The 15703-nt window shown below is 41.6% G+C and overlaps 1 protein-coding gene across 3 annotated transcripts in view; it reads right to left on the bottom strand.

The window, feature by feature from the left end:
- Positions 1–15215, bottom strand: part of LOC311317703 (teneurin-3) — a gene marked incomplete at its 5' end in the record, with an annotated part of 56119 nt that extends 40904 nt beyond the window's left edge. For 2 of the 3 annotated variants that reach the window (XM_084448787.1, XM_084448789.1), the window contains 7 exons: positions 1073–1273; positions 2163–2357; positions 2518–2619; positions 5918–6104; positions 8696–8910; positions 10624–10749; positions 15029–15215. In XM_084448787.1, coding sequence (XP_084304913.1) covers positions 1073–1273; positions 2163–2357; positions 2518–2619; positions 5918–6104; positions 8696–8910; positions 10624–10749; positions 15029–15200 — 1198 coding nt within the window. The remainder of the gene's footprint in view (positions 1–1072; positions 1274–2162; positions 2358–2517; positions 2620–5917; positions 6105–8695; positions 8911–10623; positions 10750–15028) is intronic. The other variant, XM_084448788.1, reaches the window with a different exon arrangement.
- Positions 15216–15703: the final 488 nt, after the last annotated feature.

The raw sequence follows: 15703 nt of genomic DNA, 5'->3' as shown, positions 1-15703 counted from the left end.
CATGCAATGTTAAAGAGGTGTGTCAACCAAGACAGCCCCTCAACACCCAGTGCCTTCAGCATTTCTGGACGGATCTCATCAGTCCCTGGGGCTTTGCCACTGTGGAGTTGTTTGACTACCTCAGTGACCTCCTCCAGGGAAATTGACGATGACCCCCCATCATCTTCTGGCTCTGCCTCGATCGTAGAGGGTTTTAAAATTATTTGCGATTGTGTTTACTTCAAATCAACAGTTGTATAACATTATATGATTGTGATACTATACTATTTGTATCACTTATAATATGTTATAATAATGGTTTTCTTTTACAAAGCTGTCTTTCCAATATCCCTGATGCACCTGGTCCAACTGTGTGCTCTTCCGGATACAGCGTTCACTGAAGAGTAGGCGAATATCATCCCATGCATTTGACCAACGCTGCTACTGTAAATACCACAGGTGGAGTCCGGTTTTGTTTGGGCATCCCACATTGACAGCTGTGTAGCCTCCATTTTTGTAGACTGTAGGCCATTGTATATTGTATTCTATCACTTTGACATTTTGCACTGTTCTGCCTCGCTATGCTTATGCACCAAGGCAAATTCCTCGTAGTAGGAAGCCTACTTACTAAATCAAAATCTGATTTATAATCTGATTGCCCACGCTGGATTCGCCCTGCAGTCCTCTGACTTTCCAACACACCTGACACAACCCCACCTAAACCCATCATGCTATTGAAAAGTTGGCGAGTCAAGGGCGCGGATGACCAGTATTCATTCTGAGAAGTGACATCTGCACACGACCCTGGAGTTGCATGTCCTTATATGGAGCTGGTGGGAAGTTTGCCTATGCTAATTCAGGAGAACTGGCGAGCACTTTCACAATATGAAACCATGGGATTCACCATTAAGAGAAGGCAGGTGAGAACTCATCCAGCGGTTTACCAGCACGTTGTGAACCAGACGGGAGCATTCTTTAGAAACGTTCTTAGGAAGACATTTAAGAACAGAACCTAGGAAGATATTGTTGAATGAGGCCCAGTGACTTAACTATGAAGCAGACTAAAAGAAGAAGTAAGCTTATGGCGTCTCACCTACTGAGCAGTCCGCCCCGGTCCAGTTAGCCTCACAGACGCAGGTCCCGGTGTCAGCGCTGAATGCTCCGTGGTTGGAGCACTGTTCTGGACAGGTGGTCTTCGGGATCTCACAGCTGAGGCCTACCCAGCCAGGGCTGCAGTGACATTCGCCATGGTGGCAGGCTCCGTGGCTGGAGCAGGTCGGGTCCACACAGTCCACTAAAGAAACCAGGTAAGGGGCATGAAGGGAACTGCCCTCCCCACTGACTGCACTATATTTGCTGTCAGAGGTAGTGAGAGTGTTATTACATGTTATTTGTCAGGCTTGAGATATGGCTGTGAAATGTAACATTACAGGACTGAATACACAAGGTCTGGGTATACAATTTCTAGGATATGGTGGATTTTGCACGTTAGCTCCCTTCCTAGCCAGTGGTAACTAGTATATCATAACTCATACACGCAGTTTGCTAAAATGTGAAAAAATACAGTAACAAAAACAGGAGGTTGTTGATTAAGTAGACCAATCTCCAAGCTGTTATTTGGCACTTTGTTTTGTACTGTGAGCCAAGGTCCCATCCTACTACTGCACTAATGAGTCAATTTCAACAGCCAAACACTTGTGTCCTTTCCCTCTTAAAACACTTTACAATGAGAGAAAAAACCGAATTTAACTCAATAACATTTTACACACCAGGTCACTGACCTGCGGATGTAAATCTGAGTTAATTGCTTTGGTGTGTGAATGAGGATCAATAAAGTGTAACTGATTGAATGGGAAAGCGGAAGGCTGAGGAGAATGCGAAAGGTCTTTTCAATACGAGAAGAAAGGAGACTGATTATTCAAACAGGTGTCTCGTATTGGAGAGCAGCAAAGCTCACTCAATGGTGCACCCATTTTCAAATCAATTCAAATCCATACAGTGGTTGTATCTAAATAGTTAGAGAGAGCTCATTTATATGCACCATATCAATACGGGACGATCGCAGGAATTATCTGCTTCATGAAGTCGAAAAAAGCCAATTGTTTCAGCAACCATCTGTGCCTATACCCCTGGGGCATGCAAATCAATACTAGGATCCAGCCCAGTTAAAGGGAAACCACTACCTTGTTCACAGTTGATTCCCTTGTGGCCAGCATTGCACACACAGTTGCCCGCCACACAGAGTCCATGGCCTCCGCAATGGGGGTCGATGCACTGGGAGGTTTGAACGTCGCACTCTGTGCCCTTCCACCCGCTGTAGCACTGACAGCGCCCCCTGGTGTATTGGCCGGTGCCACTGCATAACACGGGACAGGCAGCTGGGGAGGGAATTCAGGTTCTTATTCAAAATGAGCTGTTTTGTTCATTATGAACGGCCCTGGTGGGCCGACTGGCCCCAGCGTAGCGACAGTGTTTCACTCCCCTCTGGACTAAGTAGCTAAAGAATGAGGACAAGAGTGTGAAGAGAGAAACAAATACCTCTTGAGCAATATGGTCCTATGAACCCTGGGAAACAGCTACAGGACCCGGAGACACATTCCCCGTTTCCGTAACAGTTGTAGGAGCACTCCATGACCGACTCTGTTGGGTTGAAAGAGTTACAGAAGCATGGCAACAATATAGTTCCCTAAATTAATTTGTTCAATAGTTTGAAAATACATTGGAGTAAGACTATAAGATATCATCTCTCAAAAAATGCTAATTCCCTGCAGATTCCAGAAGCAAATATAGGCTTATTTCATTACCTACTGTAACAATGTTTACAGCAAAAGCCAAAACCCTGATGGAAAATTATGGAAGTGCAAGCATAGTTTACTGTATCAGCAATATCTACGACTGTAGGTATCCTTATCCTATCCTACTGAGGCTTAATAAGCTGCCATTGCACATGTTTGCTATAGCCTCACTGCTCCCATCAATCAATCTCCAGCAAAACCCCTGGCATTTCAAATTGCACAAAATATGTATATTTCCTTGACACATTTTCTTGCCTCCCTTGAATGACCGATGATCCTCACGCAAGCAACAGAAGTCTCTGAAGTATTTACAAATCTGTAAACACTTCAGAGACTTCTGTTGCTTGCGTGAGCATCATCGGTCATCGGTCACAGCCGGCTCGTCTGCTCAGCCAGCAGACCATTGCTTGTATAGACCGCTCCCCAAAGACCTGTGGCTCATTTTGATTGTGTTAAAGAAGTAGTAAAGGGAAAAATCATGTTTAGGCCTGTTTTAAGGTTACTTATGATCATATACAATGGTCCAGATCAAAAAGGTTGACAAAACTAGCACTTTTGAGAAAGTCTGATAATTGCTCTACCACCGTTTTGGTCATACAATGGATGTGGGTGGGCACCGTGAAAAATCATTCAAAAAACATGTTAAACTCTCAATTTCAAAGAGAAGAAACTCACCAAGGTGTTAGTTGGCGTCCTGACATATAATTTGCCATAAAGTAAGATTTTAGTTCATCTGGAAAGGCTTACGTGTGTAAACTGTATGATGTATACATTGTATACATTTTATTAACAAGACCCAATATTGTTTATAAAAAAAGGGGAAAAATCTGACATTTCTCACACTGACATGGTTTCTCAACTGGTGTCAACTGACATGGTTTTATAAACAATGTTTTTGTTGTGTATTGCTTACAATGTTTTCTTGTTGCCTCCAATTATATTTTATACATTTAGAAGAATCCACACAGTTGAGAAACCATGTCAGTGTGAGAAATGTCAGATTTTTTCCCTTTTTTTATTTGGTCTTGTTAATAAAATGTATACATCATACAGTACTCCCTATTCTCTCACTGATGTCACAAAGAAGGATGGATACCAAAACTGTCTACGACATTTATAACGTGAGGAAAAAGTTTACAAATAATTAGCAAACATTATTAGACATTTGTTTATAATGAATAATCTTCACTTTAGATTAGGGCACACAATAGCATCTGCAAATGATTTATGGATTGTTAATGGATGTCTAACAAATCATTTGTTAAACATGATAAGAGAAGTCTAGGAATTTTGTGTCTATTAATGAAAGCCGGATCGTTCATAACAGGTTGAGAAAAAAAGTCTACAAATAGTTTATAAACATTAACAAACACTTGTAAATAATGAATAGTGTTAACTTTAGATTAGGGCACACAATTCCGTCTGCAAATAATTTAAAGATTTTTACTAAATGTCTAGCAAATCATTTGTTAAACATGATAAGAGAAGTCTAGTAAGTGCTTTGTGTCTTCATAAAAGCCAGATGGGTTATAACAGGTGAGTAAAAAGTCCACAAATAATTTATAAACATTTACTGACATTTCTAAATAATGAATAGTCTTCACTTTAGATTAGGGCCCACAATAACATCTGATAATGATCTATAGATCTTTTAAGAATGTTTTATAAAGCATTTGTTAAACATGAAAAAACAAATGAAGGTATCGTGAGTTTTTTTTTACACATCTACAAATGTTATTACACATTATATGACATCTTTGAATATTTCACTAATAATTTACAAATAAGGTTGATCTTGTGTAAAAAAAAATATCTAGTGATCATATGAACGATGAAGTAGTAAATTTTCAAATGATGTACTAATCAGTTATACATTATTGGATAATTACATGAACAAATGTATATTCATGGTTTGTTCATGATGAGCAAATTATCTACTAATAGCTTACAAATGATTTATAACTTAAGTTACAAACTAATAAGCATTTTCAAATATATACAAATGCTTAATTCGTGATTAATTTACTATCTACTAATGGTTTATTCATGATGAGTAAATTATCTACTAATAGCTTACAAATGTTGTATAACGTAAGTTAACGATGAAGTACATTTTCTAATTATGTACTAATCAGTTAGAAATTATTGGATAATCATTAACAAATGTAAATTCATGGCTTGTTCATGATGAGCAAATTATCTACTAATAGCTTACAAATGATTTATAACTTAAGTTACAAACTATTTAATAATAATTTTCAAATATATACAAATGCTTAATTCATGATTAGTTTACTACTGTATCTACTAATGGTTTGCTCATGATCAGAAAATTCTCTACTAATAGCTTACAAATGTTGTAAAACTTAAGTTACAAACTATTTATTAATCATTTACAAACATATACAAATGCTTAATTCATGATTAGTTTACTATCTACTATTAGCTTATAACTGTGTTATAACACATCGTTATTATAAAGTGTTACCCTATGGTCTGCTTGTAAGCACAGCCGGCACAGCACACATTCATAGCATAATGGAATGCCCAAAGGATTGTGCCACATTTTCAGTTTGAAACGTTTTAAACGCATACCACAGGAAAACCCCTGAGAAGTCAAAACTAGAAGTAGCACACATGAATGAACAAACATTCATGCCAAGCGGAGACAGGTAATGGATGAAATTCAATGATGAGATGAGGAATAGAGACGTGTTCCTGATTATTTAGTATGTTTAGAAAGATGAAACTGTCTGCCTCAAGCAGATGCGGAGGTAAACATAGGTAGCGGTAGATGAAGTGTCTACTGTTGTATACTGCTTCATCGCATGGTGTTGTTGTCTGGCATTTTTTGCGTGACTCAATGAAGAAATGCAGAAAATTCATTATTAACAGGTTGCCTCACATTTGTGATGACGGCTCTGTTAATTGTATATATCACTTTCGGCCCTGGTTATGTTCCAAACCTCAAAATATTTTGTTGCATTTAGTTATTATTTGTTGGCGTTGCGTGAACAGATTCCTCTGCTCATACCCACGGCTGAAAAGAGTACCTTCAAGGGCCTTGCAATGCATTCCGGCTATAAACGTCATAGCAAGCACACTTCCTCCTCGCTCATCCCTGGTACACAGAACTCTCTTACCCTGGATGATGGTGTTGTATGACACAGCCTCCAGGCTCCGTCCATCGTTGTAGAAGGCCAGGTGCCACACCCCCAGGTCCAGGTATTGGATGAAGCCAGCCTGGTGGAGGCTGACCTCTGGCTCCGTGGGAGCACGCCTCTCCTTGGCGATGAGTCTGCTGCCATCCAGCAGCTCCACAAAGTCATACTGAAAGACACAGCCACAAGTTCATTAATCTAGTAGTTTTACAATTCATTATAATAATATATCATTATATATCAAAATACTACTACTACTACTACTACTACCACTACTACTACTACTACTACTACTACTACTACTACTACTACCACTACTACCACTACTACCACTACTACTACTACTACTACCACTACTACTACTACTACCACTACTATTACTACTACTACTACTACTACTAATACTAATACCACTACTACTACTACTACTACTACTACTACTAATAATAATAATAATAATAAAAAATAATGATAATAATTGTCATCATTATCATCATCATTATCATCATCATCATCATCATCATCATCATCATCATCATTATCATCATCATCATAATCAAAGGACCATGTGATGTGTAAAACTACTGAAGTCTTTGGCATTAAAGGAACACATCACCATACCACACTTTTATAGATTACCATAATATAGATTTTTCCAACAGGATTGTGTGTGTGTGTGTGTATGCTAAAAATGTCCTTCATGTAGAATCGTTTTTTATAGAGTTGAAATTAAAAGAAAAACACATTAAAGACGGATTTAGTGCTTTGGAATGTGACACCGGCCCACCCCTCAATTGACTCAGCGCAGATAGGAGATAAAGCATTAGGTAAAGGGCGAGGGAAGTCAACACTGTGATTTAAATCCTTTTGAGGGAAGCCAAGGGGCAGGAGGGGGATATTAACCTGGCGGAAGTGGAATTCTTTGTGTTGTCAGCCAGAGGGGTAAGTAATAAAACAGTGCCTTAACTCTGGGGCCAGTGTATACATTTCGATTAGCTGCCATGAAACCCCCCTAACTCATCTCTATCCAACAATGCCAGCTAATAACAGGCAAGAGGCCAGCCGGAACGAGGCCAGGCCACCCAGTGAACCACCAGACGAATGCTTAGTGCTTGTAAATTCAAACTGCTACTTAAAGGTCCGTCTTCAGGACCTTTGGTTTACTCCCTTCATGAGCATAGCTGAGTCAGACACTCAATAGTTAATGTAAGAAGTCTATATCTGGTGGGGAATTGGAGATGCACTTTAAAGTTGTTATTTTTTTCCAGGCTGTGACTGTAACCAGCGGTCAATACCTCTCATTGAGGTCTTTCATGCTCAGTAAATGTATCGATTCACCGCTCCCCCCTTCCCCCCCCACCCTCAACAGTTAACAGGCAGTTGTTGCAAAGGCAGCCATGGTGGCACTATGTGTCTAGTATTGATAATCTTGAATGTCTGCTCAACAATTGCCTTGGACATAGAAGTGTCTTTTTATTAGGCTACTCTGTTTGTTGTCTTTGGTTTTGTTGGACTTCCCTTGAGGTTGTTTTTCACCTTGGAATGGTTATCACACTTTTGTATTTGTCACTTGCTACTGAACCTTTTCTCCATCCGATTTAACAGTGGGCCCAAGTCATCCCACTCTAAAACACCTCCTCTGTGCCAGGAGAGGAGGTCAAGGGAGGTGAAGTTGAAAGCGTTTCTGGCATGCAGTGAAACACCCCCAATAACAACTAGGGCTCTGCTGGTCATTCTGTTGCTGTGCCTACAATTTTTTAAGAAACTTTTGCAGTATAAACGTATGTGCACTGTACTAGTCTAGTCTATTTTTAAAATGACTTCAGATGTTTACCCTCAATACAATACAATACATATGACTGAACCATTACAAATTTGACTATTATGCTTATTAGTTTGGGTATTAAAGGGATCGTTCGGAATTTTGGACATACCTGTAGAGCTTAATTTCCTACTTCCCCATAATGTAATTGAGAGATGGAGAGCATTTTCAGCTGATTCCATGCTGTCGCTCGTTCATGCGTTCACGACATGCTCAAACTACAATAGCACAATCAAACCGAAGTGGCTAGCATTCAAAGAAAACTCACTTATAGACACTCCAAAGTAAGGATCACCAGATAAACTAAACTCTTCATCAAAGTCAGACACATACCTGTATCTTTCAAAATGTGTTTTGGGTTGATAGTATAGTCCACTCTTCTGTTAGTTTTTTTTTTGTCAAGACAATAGTGCTGGCTAGTTATGTGTCACTCTCTACACTCACTATTTGAAGAGAGAGCCATAGGTCCAAACAAATGAATGGTTTCAACGATAGTTGGGACTTCAAAATTGATGGTATAAAAACTCAAACAAGGCCACAACAGACTGTTAACATGTCCCTTGTTCGGGCATTCACTGATGGTATAACAACTCAAATGAGGCCACAACAGACTGTCAACAAATTTAATCAACTTTTGGGTGCACTGTGGAGTGTATAAGTGAGTTTTCTTTGAATGCTAGCCAGTTTGGATTGTGTTAGCATTAGCAAGCCGTGAACGCCCGAACAAGGGACATGTTGCATGGAATCAGCTGTAAATGTTCTCCATCAATCAACAACATTAAGTTGGAAATGAGGCTCTATGTCCAAAATTCAGAACTATGCCTTTAAGTACCTTGCTCAAGGGCACAACGGTAGGCGAGCCTGGTCTTGAACCAGCAATCTTTCAGTCACAGGTCAGATGCTCTAGCCACTGGGCCACCTACCAACACGTTATTTACCTGAGTATGAGAGGGCGGGAGGCCCTTCCTCCCATAGACGCCTATCAGAGCGTTCTTCTGGACAGAGATGTTGAACTTGAGAAAATTAGGCTGCTCCAGGGACAGCCGGGAGCGCCAGAACATCCCTGGCGGGATGCCCTGGCTCACCCTCCGACCCACTTCCACCTGCCCGGTGTCAATGGAGTTGTTCTCCTGATGGACCAAACCATTCCTTCCTGGAGGGTGAATAGAGCACCAAGAAACAGTTAAGTTAACCACCACTATCGAAAAATAAAACTATCACTCACAGTTTAACTCCCTTCTTCTGGAGTGATACCATTTTTAAATATCCATTAAAAAAACAAAATTACATTTCTATCTGCTTGGTTTGGGCACATTGCTTAATAATATCCCTCACCTAGTATTTGACAGCAGGTCAACGATACGGGCTTCAGGTTGAAACATTGCCTCAGTTAATTGCTCTATTATGAAGCTGGAACACAGCTTCATATTGAAGACCTAAATGTAATATCTACCCAAGATGCAACACTTGCTGCAAAAATAACAAATCAAAAGGATAAAGAAATCACTTTGAGATCAGATTTATATCAGATGTGATCGAACAATGAACTGTGTTCACCTTTTCTGCCCAATTGACAAAACATTTACCAAATTACTATTATCTATTGGTTACTGCTATTTTAACGGTTACTCTAGATGTGCAAGTGACCACTTATGAATAACTCAACCCTCCTTGAAAAGCTAATTAACTCAGGGATGTCATGGAAAAAGGCAACATTGATTGGCCACCATTCATGGAATGCATCAATCTACAATTAACAAACTAAAATGTTATTTTATGAGAAAAGGCAGGAGACAAACTAGGGCTGGCAGTGGAGATACATCAATATATCTGGGCTAAAAAAAAACTCAAGCAGAGATTAATGCAAAATGTTGACTTTCATCAGTGCTACAGTACTTTCACCAGGCAGGACACACAACTTCCTGGCATAAGTATTAACAATTTGAGTTGATAAACACAATATATAAATATGATACACAGCATAACTGATTATTATACTACTTATCAACCTTACTGATAGAACAAAGGTTAATTTGAGTTATTTGTGAATATGTACAGTACTGTATGTATATGTGTGTGTGTGTGTCTGTACTGTATGTGTGTGTGCATGTGTGCGCATGTGTACAATATACGTGTGTGTGTGTGTGTATTTGTGTAATGAGGCCATTCCCTGTCACTTTATCTTGACTCAAAAGGGAGACTGAGAGCCAGGTTTTCCTCCAGGGAGAACATAGCCTGCTATCGACTGCCTTTTAACAGACCCAAACTGCCTCATGGTATCTCAATTAGCAGCACTTAGGAGGATTTAAGTATACCTTAAGTTTAAACAAGTGAGCTTTTCACCTGCCTCCTCAAACCTAATTAATGGCACCACATCCGTGCATCCTAAACACCTCAGCGTGTTCAGGGGTTAATTCAATGGCCTTTTGCTGTAAAGGTCAGGGAGTGAAAGAGTATCCAGTGAGGCACTGAATACAAAATGGCAGACAATTATGATTAGGCTGGCCAAAGCTGTCTGAACTCTGCCAATTGGTATTCAGAAGGCACATGCAGTACACACTCAGGGTTGTGCGAGCACATCAATGTCACTAATAAAGTGTTGAGCCAAACCACGACTAAATATTTCATAATGCCAATGGATAACACGTACAACACTGAGCAGACATTCCACAAAACATACAGTAATTCTGAAACTGGGCTTCAAGCATATAATTAACTTTTAAATGACATCCACCACTGTCTAAATTACTTCCCAAAAGCAGTCTTAGAAAGTCGAGGCTGATTTGAATACCTAGGTGGGCAAAGGCTTGCGTGAAGATGTAAATCATAAATCTGCTAGACCTGTTCTGGTCTTGTTTCTCCTCACCGTTCTCAGCTGAGAGTGCTGTCACTACGCTGGGCTGGGTGGGCCCCAACTTTCCTTCACCGTTCTCGAAAGCCGGTTGGTTCTCCAACTCCTGGAGTTGCCAATTGAGGCCAAAGAGGTGCATCACTGTGAAGTTAACAAAAAAGGCGCATGTGGATTCAGTTATACCAATCAAGTTCAAACAAAACCTGCAGGATAATAATCAGGTCAACGACACAAAAAACAAACAAAAACAATACTTTTTTAGGTTATCTTACGATGGGTGGCCCTTATGTAAGCATGGCATTCTGTAAAACTGAGAGGCAACACTAAGCTAGTTCAATCAATACCGAGGAAAACTGTTGTGTTTCCATATTTCCTGGGGAAGGCCTTGTCATTAACACACAAGACTGCTGTGTCTGGAAACCAGCAGCTACATAGCAGCAGGTGTAACGTCTATTTTAACCCCAACATCTGTCTGACAGAGAGGGAGAAGGAGAGAGTCTTCTCCACCCAGCTAATGCAAAATGAGGAAAGAAAACAAGAACAGGCATAATTAAAATCCAGAAGTGTGTGTGTGTGTGTGTGTGTGTGTGCATATTATTTTGAGAGAAACAGGGATAGAGACAGTGGTAGAGTGAGTGAAAGTCCCTTCAGGCATTTACACATCTGGTCCATTTACATAACTGAGCCATGTCTGCCTTCCCTTCCTCCAACCCCTTTTATATTTCCTGTGTATCAAATATGCGCCCAGCCAAGCTGTTGTTCTGGGGTTCCTGGTGAACACAGTCAGGGGGTGCACCTCCTTCAAAGTCGCCAGCCGGTGAACATGCTGAGAAAGCAGAACTCCCCCACTCTGGATTTCCAATCATTTGATCAGCGGAGGAACTTTTGTTCCGACGCCTCTCCTCGCCTCTTCTCGCATTGCATGCTGGGGTATCGACTGCAGCAAGATACTCGGGGGGAGGGTGACACAACGCAGCGGAATCTGAGAGAATATCAGATGTGCTCAAATTAAAAATGAAGTTAGAGACTTCATGCATATCAGGCAGAGTATTACTTAGTTACTTGCAGGTCTGTGTCCATGTTTGTAATCGATCACTTAAGGCCAATCGTACGTTGAGTTGTAAACACAAGTCAAAGCAGTTAAGCAACGCTTTAAACAATGTGTGTTTGCCTTTTCTGCTCAATTGACAACATATTTACCAATTTACTATTATCTATTGATTGCTGCTATTTTATGCATGCCATTATTGCTGGAAGCTTCCAGATACACTTCTGTTATTTTCTTGTATTTTTTCATAAGCGCGCATACAAGCGAACATACAGTACCTGTGCGGGTGTGTCTGTGTGTATTTGTGTGGACTAAGGGTAGATTTATACTCTACACAAGCGACGCTAGCGCCAGCTACGCAAGCTACATACTGTAAGGCTACGCAAGGTGTGTTTGGCCCTGACTGAGGAAGTGTGAATGAGTGCTGTACAGTAGCTATTGAAGATGTTGCACCGGGAGGGTGAGTTGGCCACAGCTGAAAGAGAGAGGATCGCTAGGAACCTCTGAGGCACGTGAGGCAACTGGCAGACTGACCGCATCTCCTCCCCTCTGACACCCAGGCACAAACACAAGGGTTTAACCTGAGCATCTCCTCCCCTCTGACACCCAGGCACAAACACAAGGGTTTAACCTGAGCATCTCCTCCCCTCCAACACCCAGGCACAAACACAAGGGTTTAACCTGAGCATCTCCTCCCCTCTGACACCCAGGCACAAACACAAGGGTTTAACCTGAGCATCTCCTCCCCTCTGACACCCAGGCACAAACACAAGGGTTTAACCTGAGCATCTCCTCCCCTCTGACACCCAGGCACAAACACAAGGGTTTAACCTGAGCATCTCCTCCCCTCTGACACCCAGACACAAACACAAGGGTTTAACCTGAGAGACACATTTCAATTTGAAATAAAATTACAGGACCCATGGGGGGGTCTTTATTCGCCCACACGTGACAAACGCATTGCCCACAGTGAGCAGCAACACGGCACACAGCACACACATGCACATTTTCGGGCGTCGCCGGTCGAAATTGTTCCCGGAAATGTCTACTGTGCTCAGTCCAGGTCCTGGTCAAGGACAGAACTGAAGAGCATCTGTTCTTCTACAGTACATGTTTTTCATATTGGGTTCTTTGTAAGGAAACCCTTGCAAACATGGGGAAAACATGCAAACTCAGCACAGAAAGGCCCAGAGACCTGCTGTGAGGCGACAGTACTAGGCACTGCACCACCGTGCCACGAGACCATGTGAGTGATTTTGGGGTTCAGTGTCTTGCTCAAGGACACTTCGGCACAATGCCGGGAGCTGGTACCGAACTGGGGACCTTGCGATCCCTAGCCGGCCGCTCTACCTCCCATAGAATAGACCCACAGCACAGACATCTGCAGGGAAGCAGACACACGGATAGGGAATACAGACACTCACAAACAAGTCAAGAACATATGGACTACAACTCACACAGAAAATCACACGCGCATCCCCGTATGAGATCATGAATCATGAAAATCACAAGCAGGTTCAGAGAATGAAGGGGTACTGCACATCGATATTGATATATCCTGCTTTTACAGCCCTTCCCCATAGAAAGCTCACCTATCTTTGTTTCGCAATAAATGCTGCTCATTGCATCATCTCCACACAGCAATATTTCTCTCCCTACGACCATCATACTCTCCCCTTGCTGTCCCATTTCTAATGCTGTATGATTCCTGTAGCAGTTCAGGGGAAAGTCACAGCAAGAGATTAAAGATGTGTTTGACAGAGGAGGACAGTTAGAACAGATAAATCTCGAGGCGTTTTATCGCCGTGGTCAAGACGCTAAAGGTTAGCAAGGAGTCAGCTTTGACGCATGCTGTGAAAAAAAAAGACGTTAAAAAATCCCATCAGAGGGAACAGTGTCCTAGGGCGGAGGAGGATCTAAAGCCAGAGTACACCGTTTCCTAGTTAAGACGCAAGCACTTCCTGTTAAGAAAGCGATAGAGATCTGGTGGCACTAGAAAATCTGCATGAACAGAGGGCTCCTTTAAACTAAAGAAGTGGGTATACTCTGACTAAAGAAGTGAGTATACTCTGACTAAAGAAGTGGGTATACTCTGACTAAAGAAGTGGGTATACTCTGACTAAAGAAGTGGGTATACACTGACTAAAGAAGTGGGTATACTCTGACTAAAGAAGTGGATATACTCTGACTAAAGAAGTGGGTATACTCTGACTAAAGAAGTGGGTATACTCTGACTAAAGAAGTGGATATACTCTGACTAAAGAAGTGGGTATACTCTGACTAAAGAAGTGGGTATACTCTGACTAAAGAAGTGGATATACTCTGACTAAAGAAGTGGGTATACTCTGACTAAAGAAGTGGTATACCCTGACTAAAGAAGTGGTATACCCTGACTAAAGAAGTGGGTATACTCTGACTAAAGAAGTGGATATACTCTGACTAAAGAAGTGGATATACTCTGACTAAAGAAGTGGGTATACTGTTGCAGAAATGTTACAATTTTTACATTTGTGTGGGTATACTGTGGATCCATGGATAAAGAACTGGGTATACTGGGTATCCGTATACCTCCGTATACCCTCCACTACACCACTGCCAGTAATTGTGTTGCCTGCCAGTAATTGTGTTGCCTCTGGGTATGAAATGCGCTATACAAATAAAGCTTTGATTGATTGATTGATTGAGTAAGGGTTCTTTTGATTTGTTGTAGTTTCTGTCTCTCTCAATGTGTCATTTGGGTGGTTCAGAGGGCCATTCGAACTGTTTGGCATGTGTTTTTGGAGGACTCCTGCGGTTATGAATGGGTCGAGCCATTCTGTGGGCCTGATATCAGAACAGAGAGATGATGCACAGCCCTTGTCAGTAGAAATGTCCTATCTGACATAGTCATATGCTGCTGTCTCCTTGTTATCTGTTCGTGTGAAGCGTGAAAGTGTCAGAATGATATGGAGCACGTTATAAATAACATGGTGCCCATTATACTGGCACACACAGAGGACAGAGAAAGACATGATGCAAAAGAGAAAGCTGTCTCAACATGTTGGGAAGACAGCAGGTCATAAATCAGTAAGGCAAACACTGTAGTAGCTTCACAGTACCTATACCACAGCACCACATGCAAAACATACTCTATTTCTGAAAGGCCTATGGTTACCTTCACAGTCAATGAGGTGTTTAGAAAGATGATTTATGGCTGATCAGACAATAACATACAGTAGCACAATACACACTCAAACACACACACACACACACACACACACACACACACACACGCACACACACACTCAAACACACACACACACACACACACACACACACACACACACACACACACACACACACACTAAAGCATTACCAAGGGGCCATAGTCACCTATACAGTAGCAGAGAATGATTGACAGTAGGACGGCCACTCCCACAGCGCTCAGGGCCGTGCACCTCCAGGAGCAGTGTTTGGGCGACTTCTTGAACTTGAACGCTCCTCTGGAGAGGGTGTTCCTGGGCAGGGGCCGGGCGGGCGTGGAGTAAACCGCCCCCGTCGCCATGGTGTATCCTGGGGTTGCCGTGCCGAAAAATGGAGTTGTTCCTGTGCCAGTCTTAAAGAGGAAGTGTCTGTGGGAGAAAAAATAAAAGATTAGCATTTTAGAAGGATATTTAAAATCCTAGATAGTACAATATGATATGGAGGACTGATGTGACGTGGACACATCCGAATATCAACAGCATTTTGGCCTTCTGCCCCACATCAAGTATAGGGACAGTCTGCTGTACATTCCCTACATGTGTCCCTTGATATGCTTTACAATAGACGCACATGCGCAGTCACTTCCCCAACATGAGCAGAGGAGGCTGTGTGCCCTGGTCTAATCCTGACATTGTAAAAGGTGATCGAGAAGTAACTCATAAAAATAATCATCTCCCACTTGCCCTTTTACAACTGGGACTAATAGGCTATTATACCTGTTGTAATTAAGTGGTTTTAATCAAATGCACTACTCTAGATTGTCCTATTAACTTTCAAGCCCTTATGGGAACCTCTTAAGTAAAT

The sequence above is a fragment of the Borostomias antarcticus genome (assembly GCF_949987555.1).
Source record: "Borostomias antarcticus genome assembly, chromosome: 14".
Taxonomy (NCBI): Eukaryota; Metazoa; Chordata; class Actinopteri; order Stomiiformes; family Stomiidae; genus Borostomias; species Borostomias antarcticus.
The sequence above is the reverse complement of the archived record's forward strand: the minus strand, read 5'-3'. Positions and strand labels throughout refer to the sequence as shown.